The following is a 13210-nucleotide window of genomic DNA, read 5'->3' on the forward strand; positions in this document are numbered from 1 at the left end:
CCGACATGCTGATTTGGATTTGAGTTCAGGACCTTGGTTTTCCCTTTAGAAATTATATGGTCTACCTGAGTTTTGTCAGGTTGTTTGCTAACATTTAAGTAAACAGACCTAAACTTATTTACAAATTTTGATTGAAATTTGAATTTGAAATGACCAAGGTCTTGGGAATTTTGCAGTGTCATAAATCAGGTGAAAGTCTGAATATAACAAAGACCAAGTAAACAATTATTCATTCCTATTTTTTAATCGTCTTTGTGGAATCACTTTTAGTTGTGTTCAGATACAATTTGAGAGGAATTATTTAAATTATTCACTGTAATTACAACGTAATCAATACCATTTTGGACTAAATCTCTATTCTGGAATTGATGTGAATTCATTCAATGACATTCATGATTATATTACTGTGATACATCAAGACTTGGCACATCTGCTAGTCAAAGCAACTGGTACATCAGCAAATTTAATTCATACAGAATGCTCCATACTTCTGAACTTTAACCTTTAGGGATTATTTGGGATTTAATTCACAATATTATAAGTTCCTCTTAAATTTTCATTGTAAAAACTTAGAGAATTGAATTATTTGTTGAGTTTTCTAAGCCTGTTGGTTTTTACTTCTTTCTGTTATTTAATTTAAAACCATACAGTGCTAATAGTTCATTATATAAAAGCAAAATTCTTGGTCAGAAAAATGGTCATAACCACATCAAAAATTCTAAAAAAAGTTGAACCTGACCATGTTCTTCTTTTTATGCATCTACAGAACAAGTTTGATTTTAGTCCATGAAGTCATTCAAAAGTTTTCAATCCATCAAGTCCTTCAAAAAAAAGAAAAAGAAAGAAATTTCAATCCATTAAGTCTTCATTTTCGCTAGCCAAGGTTCCAATATATTAACCCTAATTACACCTTGGCAGATCGATAAGATACTTCAATGCTTTGTTCTAGTGAAATCTACTGGATTTCATGAGTTGCCTCCCTTAGGATGTAATTCCAACTAACCAACAGCATGTAATAGCAGTGTACTGTACATGAACTGAAAATGGTGGAGGCAATTGACTTTAACAGGATTCTTTGAAAGTTTAACATTGAAAGTATGACTACATACCAGAGAGAAGCCATTACATGTGTTACTTGAGAGAAAGGATGTGTTTGTACAAGGACTGGCAATGGAAAGTTGTTTATTTATGAGTCAATTCCAGTTGTGTGCTCCTCTTGTCTCGATCAGATAGGAAACTGCTCACATCTGAACAACTTGATTTTGACTGGATGCTTGCCACCACATCCAATGAAATTCACAGACCCGAAGTACTGAAATATGTGATCAATCCACCAAGGTGTAGATCGGGTGAACATATCGGAACTTTGGCAAGCAAAGATGTTAAGTCCTTCAAAAGTTTCAATCCCTAAAGTCCTTTAAAAGTTTCAACCCATTAAATCCTTCAAAAGTTTCAACCCATTAAATCCTTCAAAAGTTTCAACCCATTAAATCCTTCTAAAGATTGAATCCATTACGTCCTTCAAAAGTTTCAATCCACTATGTTCTTAAAAAGTTTCAATCCCATTATCCTTCAAAAGTTACTGAACAGAAACCAAATATGTGACTGACAAGACAGGACAGACAGCCACAGGTCACTATTATCTGAAAACACTCCAGCAAACACTGCAGGACATCAAAAGGAATGGATAGTTTTGTCTTCTTTTCTCTCATTAAAGGTTGTTTTAACATACCACTGCAATAGGGACAGTAAGTGAATCCAGTTGGACTGATTTCCTCAGCTGCTATGTTCCTGTAAAAGCAAAGCAAAAATGAACAGTTACTCTAACTTGATTGCATGTGTTTCGACTCCATGGTCTTAAACTAAACAACAAAAATGAGCAAAAACCAACAAGTTTTGTAAAAGTCAAAATATAATTTGTTGTCCTAAAATAACAAGTGTAAAATTAAAAATAATTTAAAGTACGGTGAATGAAATCCTCAAGTCCTAAAAGTACTGTGTAATCCAAATGAGTTCCAGTGGTATTCCAAATGAAGTTCAGTCTATTGTGCCGATGTGCCAATAGTTGTGAAAAAAATACACGATATAATCCAAAATGTCTTTAACTGAATTTAAAGCAATTCCAAAAGTTATTAAATCCAAATATCAGAGCACTTACCCTATTAACTAAACACAGCTAAATGTCTTCTATGATTAATGTTTATGCAAGGAGTAGAATACTTTCAGTAATGCCCTCCCCCCCATTATGTCTTTCTGGTCAGCGGACTGTCTGTTTTGCATTGCCAACTCCACACCTGCCAACCCCGACAATTCCATCTCAGTAAGGCAGTTGATTTTTTTCCGTAAGATTGACCAGTTTTCAGTAAGGTGTAAAAAAATATCAATAACTGTTATTGTAAAGCTGGAAAACATAATTTAAAGTTTGAAGCATCGACAACAAACATTATGTTCAACTGAAACGTTAGTAGAGTACGCGTAGACTTTATTTACCACTAGTACAGTTGCACAAACTCTAGTTCCAAACCCTATGCAGCTCAATGGCTTGCTGCTATCTCGCAACTATCTACCATGAGACATACTCAAATTGGCACATGATGTCCAATAAATGTAATTGTGTCCTTTCCAGTTTTTATTCACAAGAATCTGAATACTCCTTTTTATTCTTCTGTGTTGATTATTATCACTTTTCAAGAAGCTTATTTTCCCATTCATCTTAAACATGCATTGCTTTCTGGAAGCCATTTTTTAAAATTCTATTATCAACAATTTGATCATGCAGATGCTTTGCATGAACAAATAGGTGCAGTTTAAAGTGTCTGGGGTGCTGCTGTAAAGTTAGTCTGGTTCCCTGACTAATTTTACTAATTCTAAGATGAAACCTGGATCCAAATAAAACACAGATGAACCAAATATCTGGATTTTTCGGCAACGATAATTTTTTCGTAATTTTTGCTAGTATGCCATAAGTTTGTATTATAAGGGTAATTTTTGTAAGACTTGCGGCAAATTCATAAGAGTTGGCAGGTCTGTGACCCTAGCACACTCCCAACCCCATACAATTTTTTTTAATTTAAAAAACAAACAATTCTGAACAAAAATTCCAGAAACTGATTTGTGCATCTAAATGAGCAAGTTTGTCTGTACTTGAAGTGCTTAGCACATTATATATATATATATATATATATATATATATATATATGTATATACACACATATTAATCATTTTGTGTGGCATAAATCATCTCATATATAGAAATCTAAGACACAACTATTAAAACAGAAAGAGTGTCAATGACCATTTACTCTGACTTGTTAACAAGGTCAAGTACTTTATCACTAGCCAATCAGGAATTAGGTCAGCCTGTTTCTCTTCCCTAAGAACTCAAGTCCTGAAGACAAATTCACATCAATAAGTGAATAAGAGTACATCTCACTTTTTTGTAAGTAAACACTCTGTTTAAAAATGACCTCATCTTAAAGTACAATCCTGAAGAATATTAGTATTTAATGTTAATTAGTCCATGACCCTTACAATCCATAATCATGAAATTAACACACATAATAGAGATATACATAACACAAGATGAATAAAATAATCTGAATAAACTTTAGCTCTTAAAAGCTGATTATAATCATTTACCATTTTACATTATCATCCTAAACAAATTAAATATAAAGTGGGAGTCTCTGATGTCACTTTGCAACAACCTTTCCATTTGGTCTGGAATTAATAGATTTTGGTATTTTTGTCAATTCTACTAAATTTCATGACTATGGACTGGATTTATCTGTGTCAATTCTACATGAAGTACATCTGATTTCAGCAGCAAGGGAGCAGTGTCTTGACTCATTGGTATGTGTTTCTGTTTTGTTATTGAATGTTTGGAATCATAATGTGGGGAAAAAATATGAAGTCTTTCAATTGCAATTATCAAAAAGACGCTATGGAATATAATGTACATTTCATTTTGAGTACAGTAAGGAGGATGTAATTGCACTTGGAATATAATTGAAATTACAGTACAATTTCTAAATGTGTAATCAAGCTTTAGAGCCCATGACAGCTCATGTAATTTGGATTTGCAGAACTAAGAAAGGACATCCTGAGAAATTCAGATGTAAAACTGTAAGTATATTTTTTGCCCTTCTTATTACCAGTTGCAGAAGACATGTTTATGTCATGTCGATTGCATGCTTTTTGTCTGGAACCCAGCAATTTCATGACCTGTCTGGTGTCTATCGCTAGCCTAAATCCTAAACATTGTATCAAAAAAGTTAACACGGAATATTGCAAAGAAGCTGGTATGTAGCAGTCCATGAATTCATTCAGAAACAAGTTTAATCAACCAAAATGTAAAGCATATACTACATGAGTGTACATGATATGTTTACAAAGCAGTTCCTAATAAACTATACTACTAATAGGCACGCGTCATGCATGTGCATGCACTATGAAGGTGTTCAATATCATAAAATATTGCACGATTCTGACAATGTAAAGTTAACGGAGATGAAACTAAGCATGTAATAAATTTCAATTTTTAGAGTGAACTGGCACAACAATTTCCATTTATTGTGTAAACAGTGCATTAGTCTGACACATGCTCCTCATGTACATTATTAACAATGTTTCATCTACATATGAACATGTTGAAATCATTATCATCAAATAAAACTGTTAATATAAAGGGCCACTAAGGCCCAAGTATCACACTACCAAAGAACATTTGTAACCTTTAATACTTGATCGTTTAATGTTTCAGCTCCTCTGATGAAGTTTTATCAAAATAAATCTCACACAATCTGCTCATGGAAACAAAAAGATAACCCTTAATAAAGCCCACAACAATAAGGCAAGTCAACAATTTACCATGTAAACACTCCTGTCGAATGGAATTGTCATCATTTTTATTCTGGTTCAAAGTTGAATGCCTATTCAGGGATACATGATTTTCTTTAGCAAAAAATGTTAACCATCTGACCACTGACCTTTTGACCTCCAAATCAGTAGCAATACTGTATAACCCATAGTAAATATACCTTATGACATGGAACATTTAGATAATTCAGCAACATACAGAAACAGACCATTTTCCTAAACATGAGACAACTACACTACATAACCCTGACCTACTTCTTTGGCCTTCAATTTGCAGTGATGTTCCTTCTCCTGATATATTTATGAGCAGAGTCCAATGATAACCCACATATGAAAACAGGAGACACTGCCCTTTAAAACAAAAAAAAAATTTAAATTTTTTTAAACCCAAATGTTGAAACTGGGTGGACTGATGGAAAACTGATGGACATAATCACTACTATTTCCTGCTTTTTGTGACACTTGCTGCAGGCAATAAAAAAAAGTGAACGATTTGTGAAGAATCAATATCACTAACTCAAAATGTTGCTAGAAATAAAATGTCTGAATATACCTTGCCCTTCCTCTTCCTCTTCTACCTTGCCCTCTACCTCTTCCTCGACCTTGAACTCTTGAGCTATCTACATCCCGATTAACAATAGTGGCCTGACCTGGTTTCCAAGGAGACTTTTTGGGAGTCCCTGTATCTTCATCATCAGATGTAAAATCCAACTTTGTTTTTTTGGTTTGCCTTTCACCTTTAGTTTTCTGTTCAGATCTCAAAATGGACTGCATCAATCCAGGTGTTTTTTTTACACTGACAGTGGGTGTCCCTGGTGATATCTTGTTTAGAGTGGATGTTTCAGGTAAAATCTTATTTAAAGTAGGTGTTCCTGGTAAAGTCTTGTTTTTATTGTCCTGTGGGCTAAAATATTTGTTTTCCTGCGCCCTTAAGGAAGAGTGGGGTGAAAATGAGTCTACAGTTTGTCCACTTGGTACAAAACCATCCTTTGATGATAAGACAGGAACACTGGAATCAAGTTTCTGCAAAGAAGAATTTGGTGTAAGAATGTGACCAGATTTCTTTGAAGACTTTCTGTTCAAATTCGAATTTCCATTAGAAGTATAAATTTTACATTTACTGACTTCACCATCAAGTGTTTCATTGTTTTCTTTTTGTCCTTTAGAGACATTCTCAGGTTTTGCAATGGGGGAAAAAACTCCAACACTACCATCACTTTCAACATTTTCTTCTCCAAACACTGCACATATGAAACGCCTGCACATTTTCTTGAAAGTTCTTTTTTCATCAGATGTAAGCTTGCGATACTTCTTCCTTTCAAACTTATGGCGCAAATCTGAAAGGAGAAGAAAACATTCCACAACTTTAGTATATGGTTACAACATGGCAAATTTCTTAATTTAGACAAATAACGTTGCAAAGACAGGTAACATAACATTTTAATACCACGTTTTTGACCCATTTTCTACTACTAGAAAGATGGAAAATTTATATATAAACCTTTTTAAATATTATTTTCATGCAGCTGGGAAGTTCCAAGTAAACTCTGCCACCAGGTAAATTCTGGGCATTTTGTGTCCCATTCTACTGGAGCCAGTTACTGTGTATAAGGTCCATGTACTGCCAAGTTTTTAGTGCAATCTTTCAAACATTAGCATGAATACTGTGAATGCCTGCTCAAGAACAGATACTGCACTTGTGTGTTAAACTTATATTTTTAACAGAAACCAACTGGAGTGAATTTCCCCCTTCCCTGTTTAAGGTTGCACTAAAAAATCGACAGTATTTAAAATTCCAGTGTCATTAGTATTTATTAATTACACTGCAAACATTTGATATATTGTTGATTTTAAAGCCAGCAACTATGTACATGATTTTTCTTGGATATAATGGGAAAAAGTTACCCAAAACAACTCAGTCCTAATTATGTTGATGTTACTCCCAGACAAAGCCACTAGATTCAACAGTGAAGTATGCAAATGAAACCTCAGTCATATAGACCCTTCCAGACACACCCTTCCCATCAGTCACACTGATCCTTCCAATCACAACCTTTACACTGGTCACATGGACCCTTCCAGATATGCCCTTTACATCAGTCACATAGACCCTTTCAGTCTCCCACTTCCAGCCACAAAGACCCATCCAGAAAGAATATTTCATTTAGAGCATAGCTATGTTATCTTGATTCCCCCATTTCTGTAAGTGATCTTAAAGTTTTCATATTCAAACACACAAGAAAAACCAAAAAATGACTTCAACTTTAATTCTGTACAAGTAAACTCCACTTTTACAATATCATATATGATATACAGCAGGGGTCACACTACCAGGTGAAGAGGGCAACTAAACCACCTAAAATGGGTAAACTTCACCTTCTTCTGTTAGGAATGCAAAAACGACTTCGCCCTTGTGTTTTTTTTTTTTTAGAGGAGCATTGAATGACTATAAGATGCTCCTTTCACCAAGGTCAGGTTAGTTCCAGTGTTATGTTATATATAGCTCAAGGCGAAATGTAGGCTTTAAGCCATCAAATAGTTGGTGTTGATATCAATTACGCCAACAAACTCTTGCACATTCAGGCATGTGTTTTGATAGCTGATTCAGTATTAACCATTTCCTGAGTAAGTTAGCAACTATTACAGCCTGATTTCGGCAAGTTATCCTTTGATGATAAAAACATATAAACTTGGTTTCTAAACTTAAATTTATGTAAATAGCAATTTGAGTTTTAAGAATATAATCGGTAAAATGAATTTTTTAATTGCTGCGTGTACATTATTTTCTTGATAAAAATCAGTTTGGCACTGTAATGGCAGACATCACTGTTCTGGGAAATACCATTTTATTAGACTGTCTCTTTTTTTAAACCATTGGGCAAATATATTCAGGAAAATATACAATTTGCAAGAAAGCAGAGATTAAATATTACGTTATTAAAGATTTACCTTTAAAATGCAATTATGTAGGTCATAAATATACGGGACAATGATATGTTGTGGAATGTGACGTGAGACGCTGAAGTCAAGGTTGTATTCTGATTGTTGCTAATTTTTGTGAAAATAAGAAAAAAAAATAGCAAAGCAAATACTATTTAACCAATGCCTTATGTTACACCAAGTACACAGACAAATAATAAAATTTTACATTTGCAATCGGCTCAATGGACTGTTGTAACGAAGCAATGAAGTGAGTGATTGCATTAAGAAAACCCCCCTTTCTAAAAATAGATGCACTTACATGTTATCTGTCAATTCAGTTGATAAAAAAGGGTTTAGTTTATTCATATACTGACTTTAATTCTTCAGTGTGTTGTCTATAAACAGTTATGGTAAAGTTTTATGGGCAACAAAGAATTTAGCATGAACAGTATGATCTGAGAGACGTGTGCATTTTCTGCCAATTACATGGAGCAGGGGTTGTTTCAAACAAGTTTAGAAATCTTTTCAAATGCCATTTTATAATGAACTTTCAGAAAGTAAAAATAAAAAAATTCCTGATTAAGGGTAGTTGATTAAACATTTGTACTAACTTGCAATTACAGTATTGTAATCTAGTTACTCAGTTAAAATTCATTAGCATATAGCTTCCGTTGTTCTCTTTTTAAGTCATATTGCCAAAATACAATGAATTTGAATATGATAGATTTTAAACATGCACCAAATGTGTTTATAATATATGTATAGAACTGAGAAAATTTTCTACTTGAAAATCAAGTATTGCTTAAAACCACTGTTAAATGCAAATATGCATACTGGGTAATAGATGATGATTCAAATAAGAGAGTGAAAACAACACACACACACACACACACACACACACACACACACATACACTTATATATTGCGTGTCTCGCTTTGCTCCCACTTATCCCTGTTCAGTTCTCACTTATCCCTGTCAGTCCAAAAGGAGAAGTCACTTTTCCCTACAATTCAAGTCTAGCTTGAACTCTGATCCAGTATTCAACAAATACGCTGGTCCAGTAGAAAAAGGAAGGTAAAAGTTGCTCTGGACCAGTGAAAATCAATTTTGTATTACCTAATATTTAAGAGTTTAATGTTGTTTTTTCTCAGTTTATCATGGTATAAATTGTCAGTTGTCAAATCGCACAGCAAATAACACCTGACTGGCATTAGGTAAGCTGTGTGAGTAGGCAAAGGAGTTTATACCATGATAAATTCTGAAAAAAAACATTAAACTCTTATAATTGCAATTCTTCATAACTTTGTTTTTTATTGTCATTTTTCCTATCAGTTTTAGAGCCTTATTTAAGTGTATGTATTCTTGTTAAGAGCATCTGCTATGTAGCTATTTATAGAACAGGAGATTCTCCATCTGCAATGTAATAGTTATGTCAAAATCAAACAAATAATTCAACCAATGGTAGAATATCTAAGGTTTTGAATATTGTACAGCACGGTCTTAATCTTTTATCTAAATCTAAAAGTTCAATATTCAAAGCAAGGGATGTGTTGTTTTGTTTGAAATAAGAATGGCTCTTGGATTTCTCTCATGAGTTCATTGTGACTTGGCTGAATTGTTATTGTCCAGACACGCGAGTAACTAATTTTCATTTCTTTAAATCTATTTTCGTACTCATAAACAGTTTAGGCTACCTACAGGGATTACTTACAAATGAAATTAAGACAATCAGTAAATAGTTATATTGATAGGAGTCCAAATGTCAAACAGAGCAAGACATCGACCATGACAATTATGATGGGGGAGTAGCAGGATTTGTACCCCCTCACCCCCACATGTTATAATGTTAGTTTCTGACCCCCCTCCATCCCAATCTGAATATCCATATACCTATAGTATTTATTTGTAATGAGCTACAGTGAAAGTGCTGTACAACATAGCCATAGATTTTGAGTTTCCCATCTTTTTTGGTCAACTCTAATCAAAGAATGAATTATTTCCTTCCAAAAATTATACAGATTTGTTATTTGATTCTGTCAAATCAATTTATTAAATTTTCTAAATAAAATATAAACCCATTGCAGTTTATACAGAAATAAATGCAACTGGGTCTGATCACATGATTATGTTCTGACCAGTGGAAATCTTCCCTACATTTATCAACCGATGCAACTGCAATTATACTGCAGTGTCTGACAGGGCAGGTAGATGAAAAGCTCATAAACAAAACCTCGAATTATCAAACATCTTGTAAATACTTACAAACCCAAAGAAAGCAGGAATTTAAGCTATTGTGTTTCACGTTCTTATTGTTAGAGTATTATACCATAAACTCTGTTGCTAAGTTTTTTGTTTATTACTTCAATATCCACTTTGGAACTTTGATGGGATCTGATTTACACTTTAATTTTTAAATTAAAACACACTAATCAGGTCATAAGACTTGAATAAAATAAATATTATTAATTTTAAAGATGTTTTTTTCTCATGAACATATTATACTGACATTTTTTATATATACTTTTGTGTAAAGAATTAAGTTCCATCAAATGCCTCACAATTCGAGTCATCTACACGCCATTTTAAGAGCCGTCAGATGAGCTTATAATTCCCCCATTGTTCATATTTTGTTATTATACAACATTTCTTCAAAAAGACAAAAAGACACCTTATTATACTGTACACCCCTTGCAGAAACTAATCCTCTCTCAATCATGGCATTTTCATTTTCATGAAGCAATAGTAAATTAAAAAACTAAACAAGATGCATTTATTTCGATTCCTTGTCCTGCCAAAGACAGAAGAATTATCAGAAGAATCTATGAATAGGAAGTCTGTCTTTACAAATCATACATGAGATTTTATGTATGGAAAGTCTGTCTTTACAAATCATACATGAGATTTTATGTATGGAAAGTCTGTCTTTACAAATCATACATGAGATTTTATGTATGGAAAGTCTGTCTTTACAAATCATACATGAGATTTTATGTATGGAAAGTCTGTCTTTACAAATCGTACATGAGATTTTATGTATGGAAAGTCTGTCTTTACAAATCATACATGAGATTTTATGTATGGAAAGTCTGTCTTTACAAATCATACACGAGATTTTATGTATCGAAAGTCTGTCTTTACAAAACCTACACATGAGACTATATGTAGTGGGAGTCTGTCTTTACAAAGTATATACAAAAGTGATAGATATCATAAAATTTGCTCCCAAAATGAATGTGTGAATTGTGGATGGATGGACAAATGACAATGTTAAAAATACTGAAGGTGAAGAGTTGTGAATAGCAAAATGCAAATTCGTATGTGTACCTAATTTGTACTGCAATATATTCCCATTGTATACAGATATGTTTTCAGAGCAAGTCCAAAATCATCTAAGATACTGCCATGTACACTTCTGTTTTCAGTTTTTAGTTTCAAATTTTGCATTTCAACTTGGTAATTATGATTTGACATAAGTATAGTTTTCTAGTGTCAATGGCAACATTTTATAACAAAACGTTTTGCCATTCGGATACTTAACCAGGTTAGCTAGCATGGGAATGGGGAGGGGAGTCAAATTATAAAATATAATGACAGGTATAGGTTCTGTGCTTACCTGTTCATAAAAGAATCCTTTGTTTATAATCTGACTGCATTTGTTTTATTCACTCATCCCCTCTTCAGTGAGGGAAGGCATATTATAACTATGAGTAGCAAAGAATGACACTGAAGAATATTTTAAGATCACAATGTAACTGTACTACCGCAAGTGGTCAGAATGTCATTCAATGGTACATGTATGCTACATATTAAAATTACCCACAATACCTTGCCAAAAAACCTAAATGTACAATAAATCTGTATTTACTGTCACTAGCTATAAATTATAGTTCTAACAGAAACTGACATTTCATGTACCTGCTCTAAGTATATAAGCTGCCACATTATGTTCTAAAGTTATAATTTTTAATAAGGTGAAGAAATTTTGCAGAAAACTTCAAATGTTTATCCATTAGACTGTGACTTCAACTCCTTTTCTACTGTAATACCATGAAATGAAAGATTTAATACAAATATACTCATATAAAATATTTAAATATACTCATATGAAAGATTATATATACATGCATGAAAAATTTAATATAAAGATACTCACATGAAAGATTTAATATAAATATACCTATATGAAAGATTTAATACAAATATACCCATATGAAAGATTTAATATAAATATACTCATACAAAAGATAGCTCTGAATGGATTTTAATGCCTCATGAATTTTATATAAAATATGGATGGGTGGAGGAAAAGCCTCTTGACTGTACACAGTCAGTCTCACCAAGCTATTGTTATTTGATTGCATGAACTCGTTATTTTATTATATTAACTCATTTTTTTATTGTATGCACTCAGTCTCAACAGCTATTGTTATTTGATTGTATGCATTTAGTCTCACCAAGTATTCTTTATTGACTGTATACACTCAGTCTCACCAGCTATTGTTATTGGATTGTATGCACTCAGTCTCAACAGCTATTGTTATTTGATTGTATGCATTTAGTCTCACCAAGTATTCTTTATTGACTGTATACACTCAGTCTCACCAGCTATTGTTATTGGATTGTATGCACTCAGTCTCAACAGCTATTGTTATTTGATTGTATGCATTTGGTCTCACCAAGTATTCTTTATTGACTGTATACACTCAGTCTCACCAGCTATTGTTATTGGATTGTATGCACTCAGTCTCAACAGCTATTGTTATTTGATTGTATGCATTTAGTCTCACCAAGTATTCTTTATTGACTGTATACACTCAGTCTCACCAGCTATTGTTATTGGATTGTATGCACTCAGTCTCAACAGCTATTGTTATTTGATTGTATGCATTTAGTCTCACCAAGTATTCTTTATTGACTGTATACACTCAGTCTCACCAGCTATTGTTATTGGATTGTGTGAACTAAGTCTCACCAGCTATTGTTATTTGATCCAGCTCTTGTTCATTTATATTGACAGCACTCAAAAATGATTCTGTTTCTTCTTCAAACTGAAATGAAAAGTTTTGGAAAAAAATTACAAAAAAAATTAAAATCATTATTTGTAATGCTATATTTGCTTGCTCTGCTAGTGCATGGTGACAAAACCAAACAGAACAAGCAGAATCTGATAATTTCTATTGTAAGAATACTAGTCCTCAGGACCTCTGAATTAGCCAATGGAATGCAGCTTTCAAAATTCTGAAAGTGAATCAAATTATTTAGCACAAACTGGTGCTCTTCAGCCACACTGTTCAGTCTCATAAACACAATGATATAAGACTTCATCTGATTGGCTGATAAAACTAGCAATTATTGTTGTTGTTGTTGTAGAGTTTAACGCCATTTTTCAGCACATGATAGGCTATACAT

The 13210-nt window shown here is 33.1% G+C and overlaps 1 protein-coding gene across 2 annotated transcripts in view; it reads right to left on the bottom strand.

Moving 5' to 3' along the window:
* Nucleotides 1-13210, bottom strand: part of LOC149779744 (uncharacterized) — a 51928-nt gene that overhangs the window by 9434 nt on the left and 29284 nt on the right. For both annotated transcript variants that reach the window (XR_016415707.1, XM_089940602.1), the window contains exons 6-8: nt 12774-12849; nt 5432-6215; nt 1733-1791 (exon numbers count right to left, since the gene is read on the bottom strand). Coding sequence is in view for 1 of the 2 variants with exons in the window: in XM_089940602.1 (XP_089796728.1) it covers nt 1733-1791; nt 5432-6215; nt 12774-12849 (919 nt within the window). In the remaining variant the exon portion in view is untranslated. The remainder of the gene's footprint in view (nt 1-1732; nt 1792-5431; nt 6216-12773; nt 12850-13210) is intronic.

The sequence above is a fragment of the Sinohyriopsis cumingii genome, chromosome 17 (assembly GCF_028554795.1).
Source record: "Sinohyriopsis cumingii isolate HCF-2022 chromosome 17, ASM2855479v2, whole genome shotgun sequence".
Lineage (NCBI taxonomy): Eukaryota > Metazoa > Mollusca > Bivalvia > Unionida > Unionidae > Sinohyriopsis > Sinohyriopsis cumingii.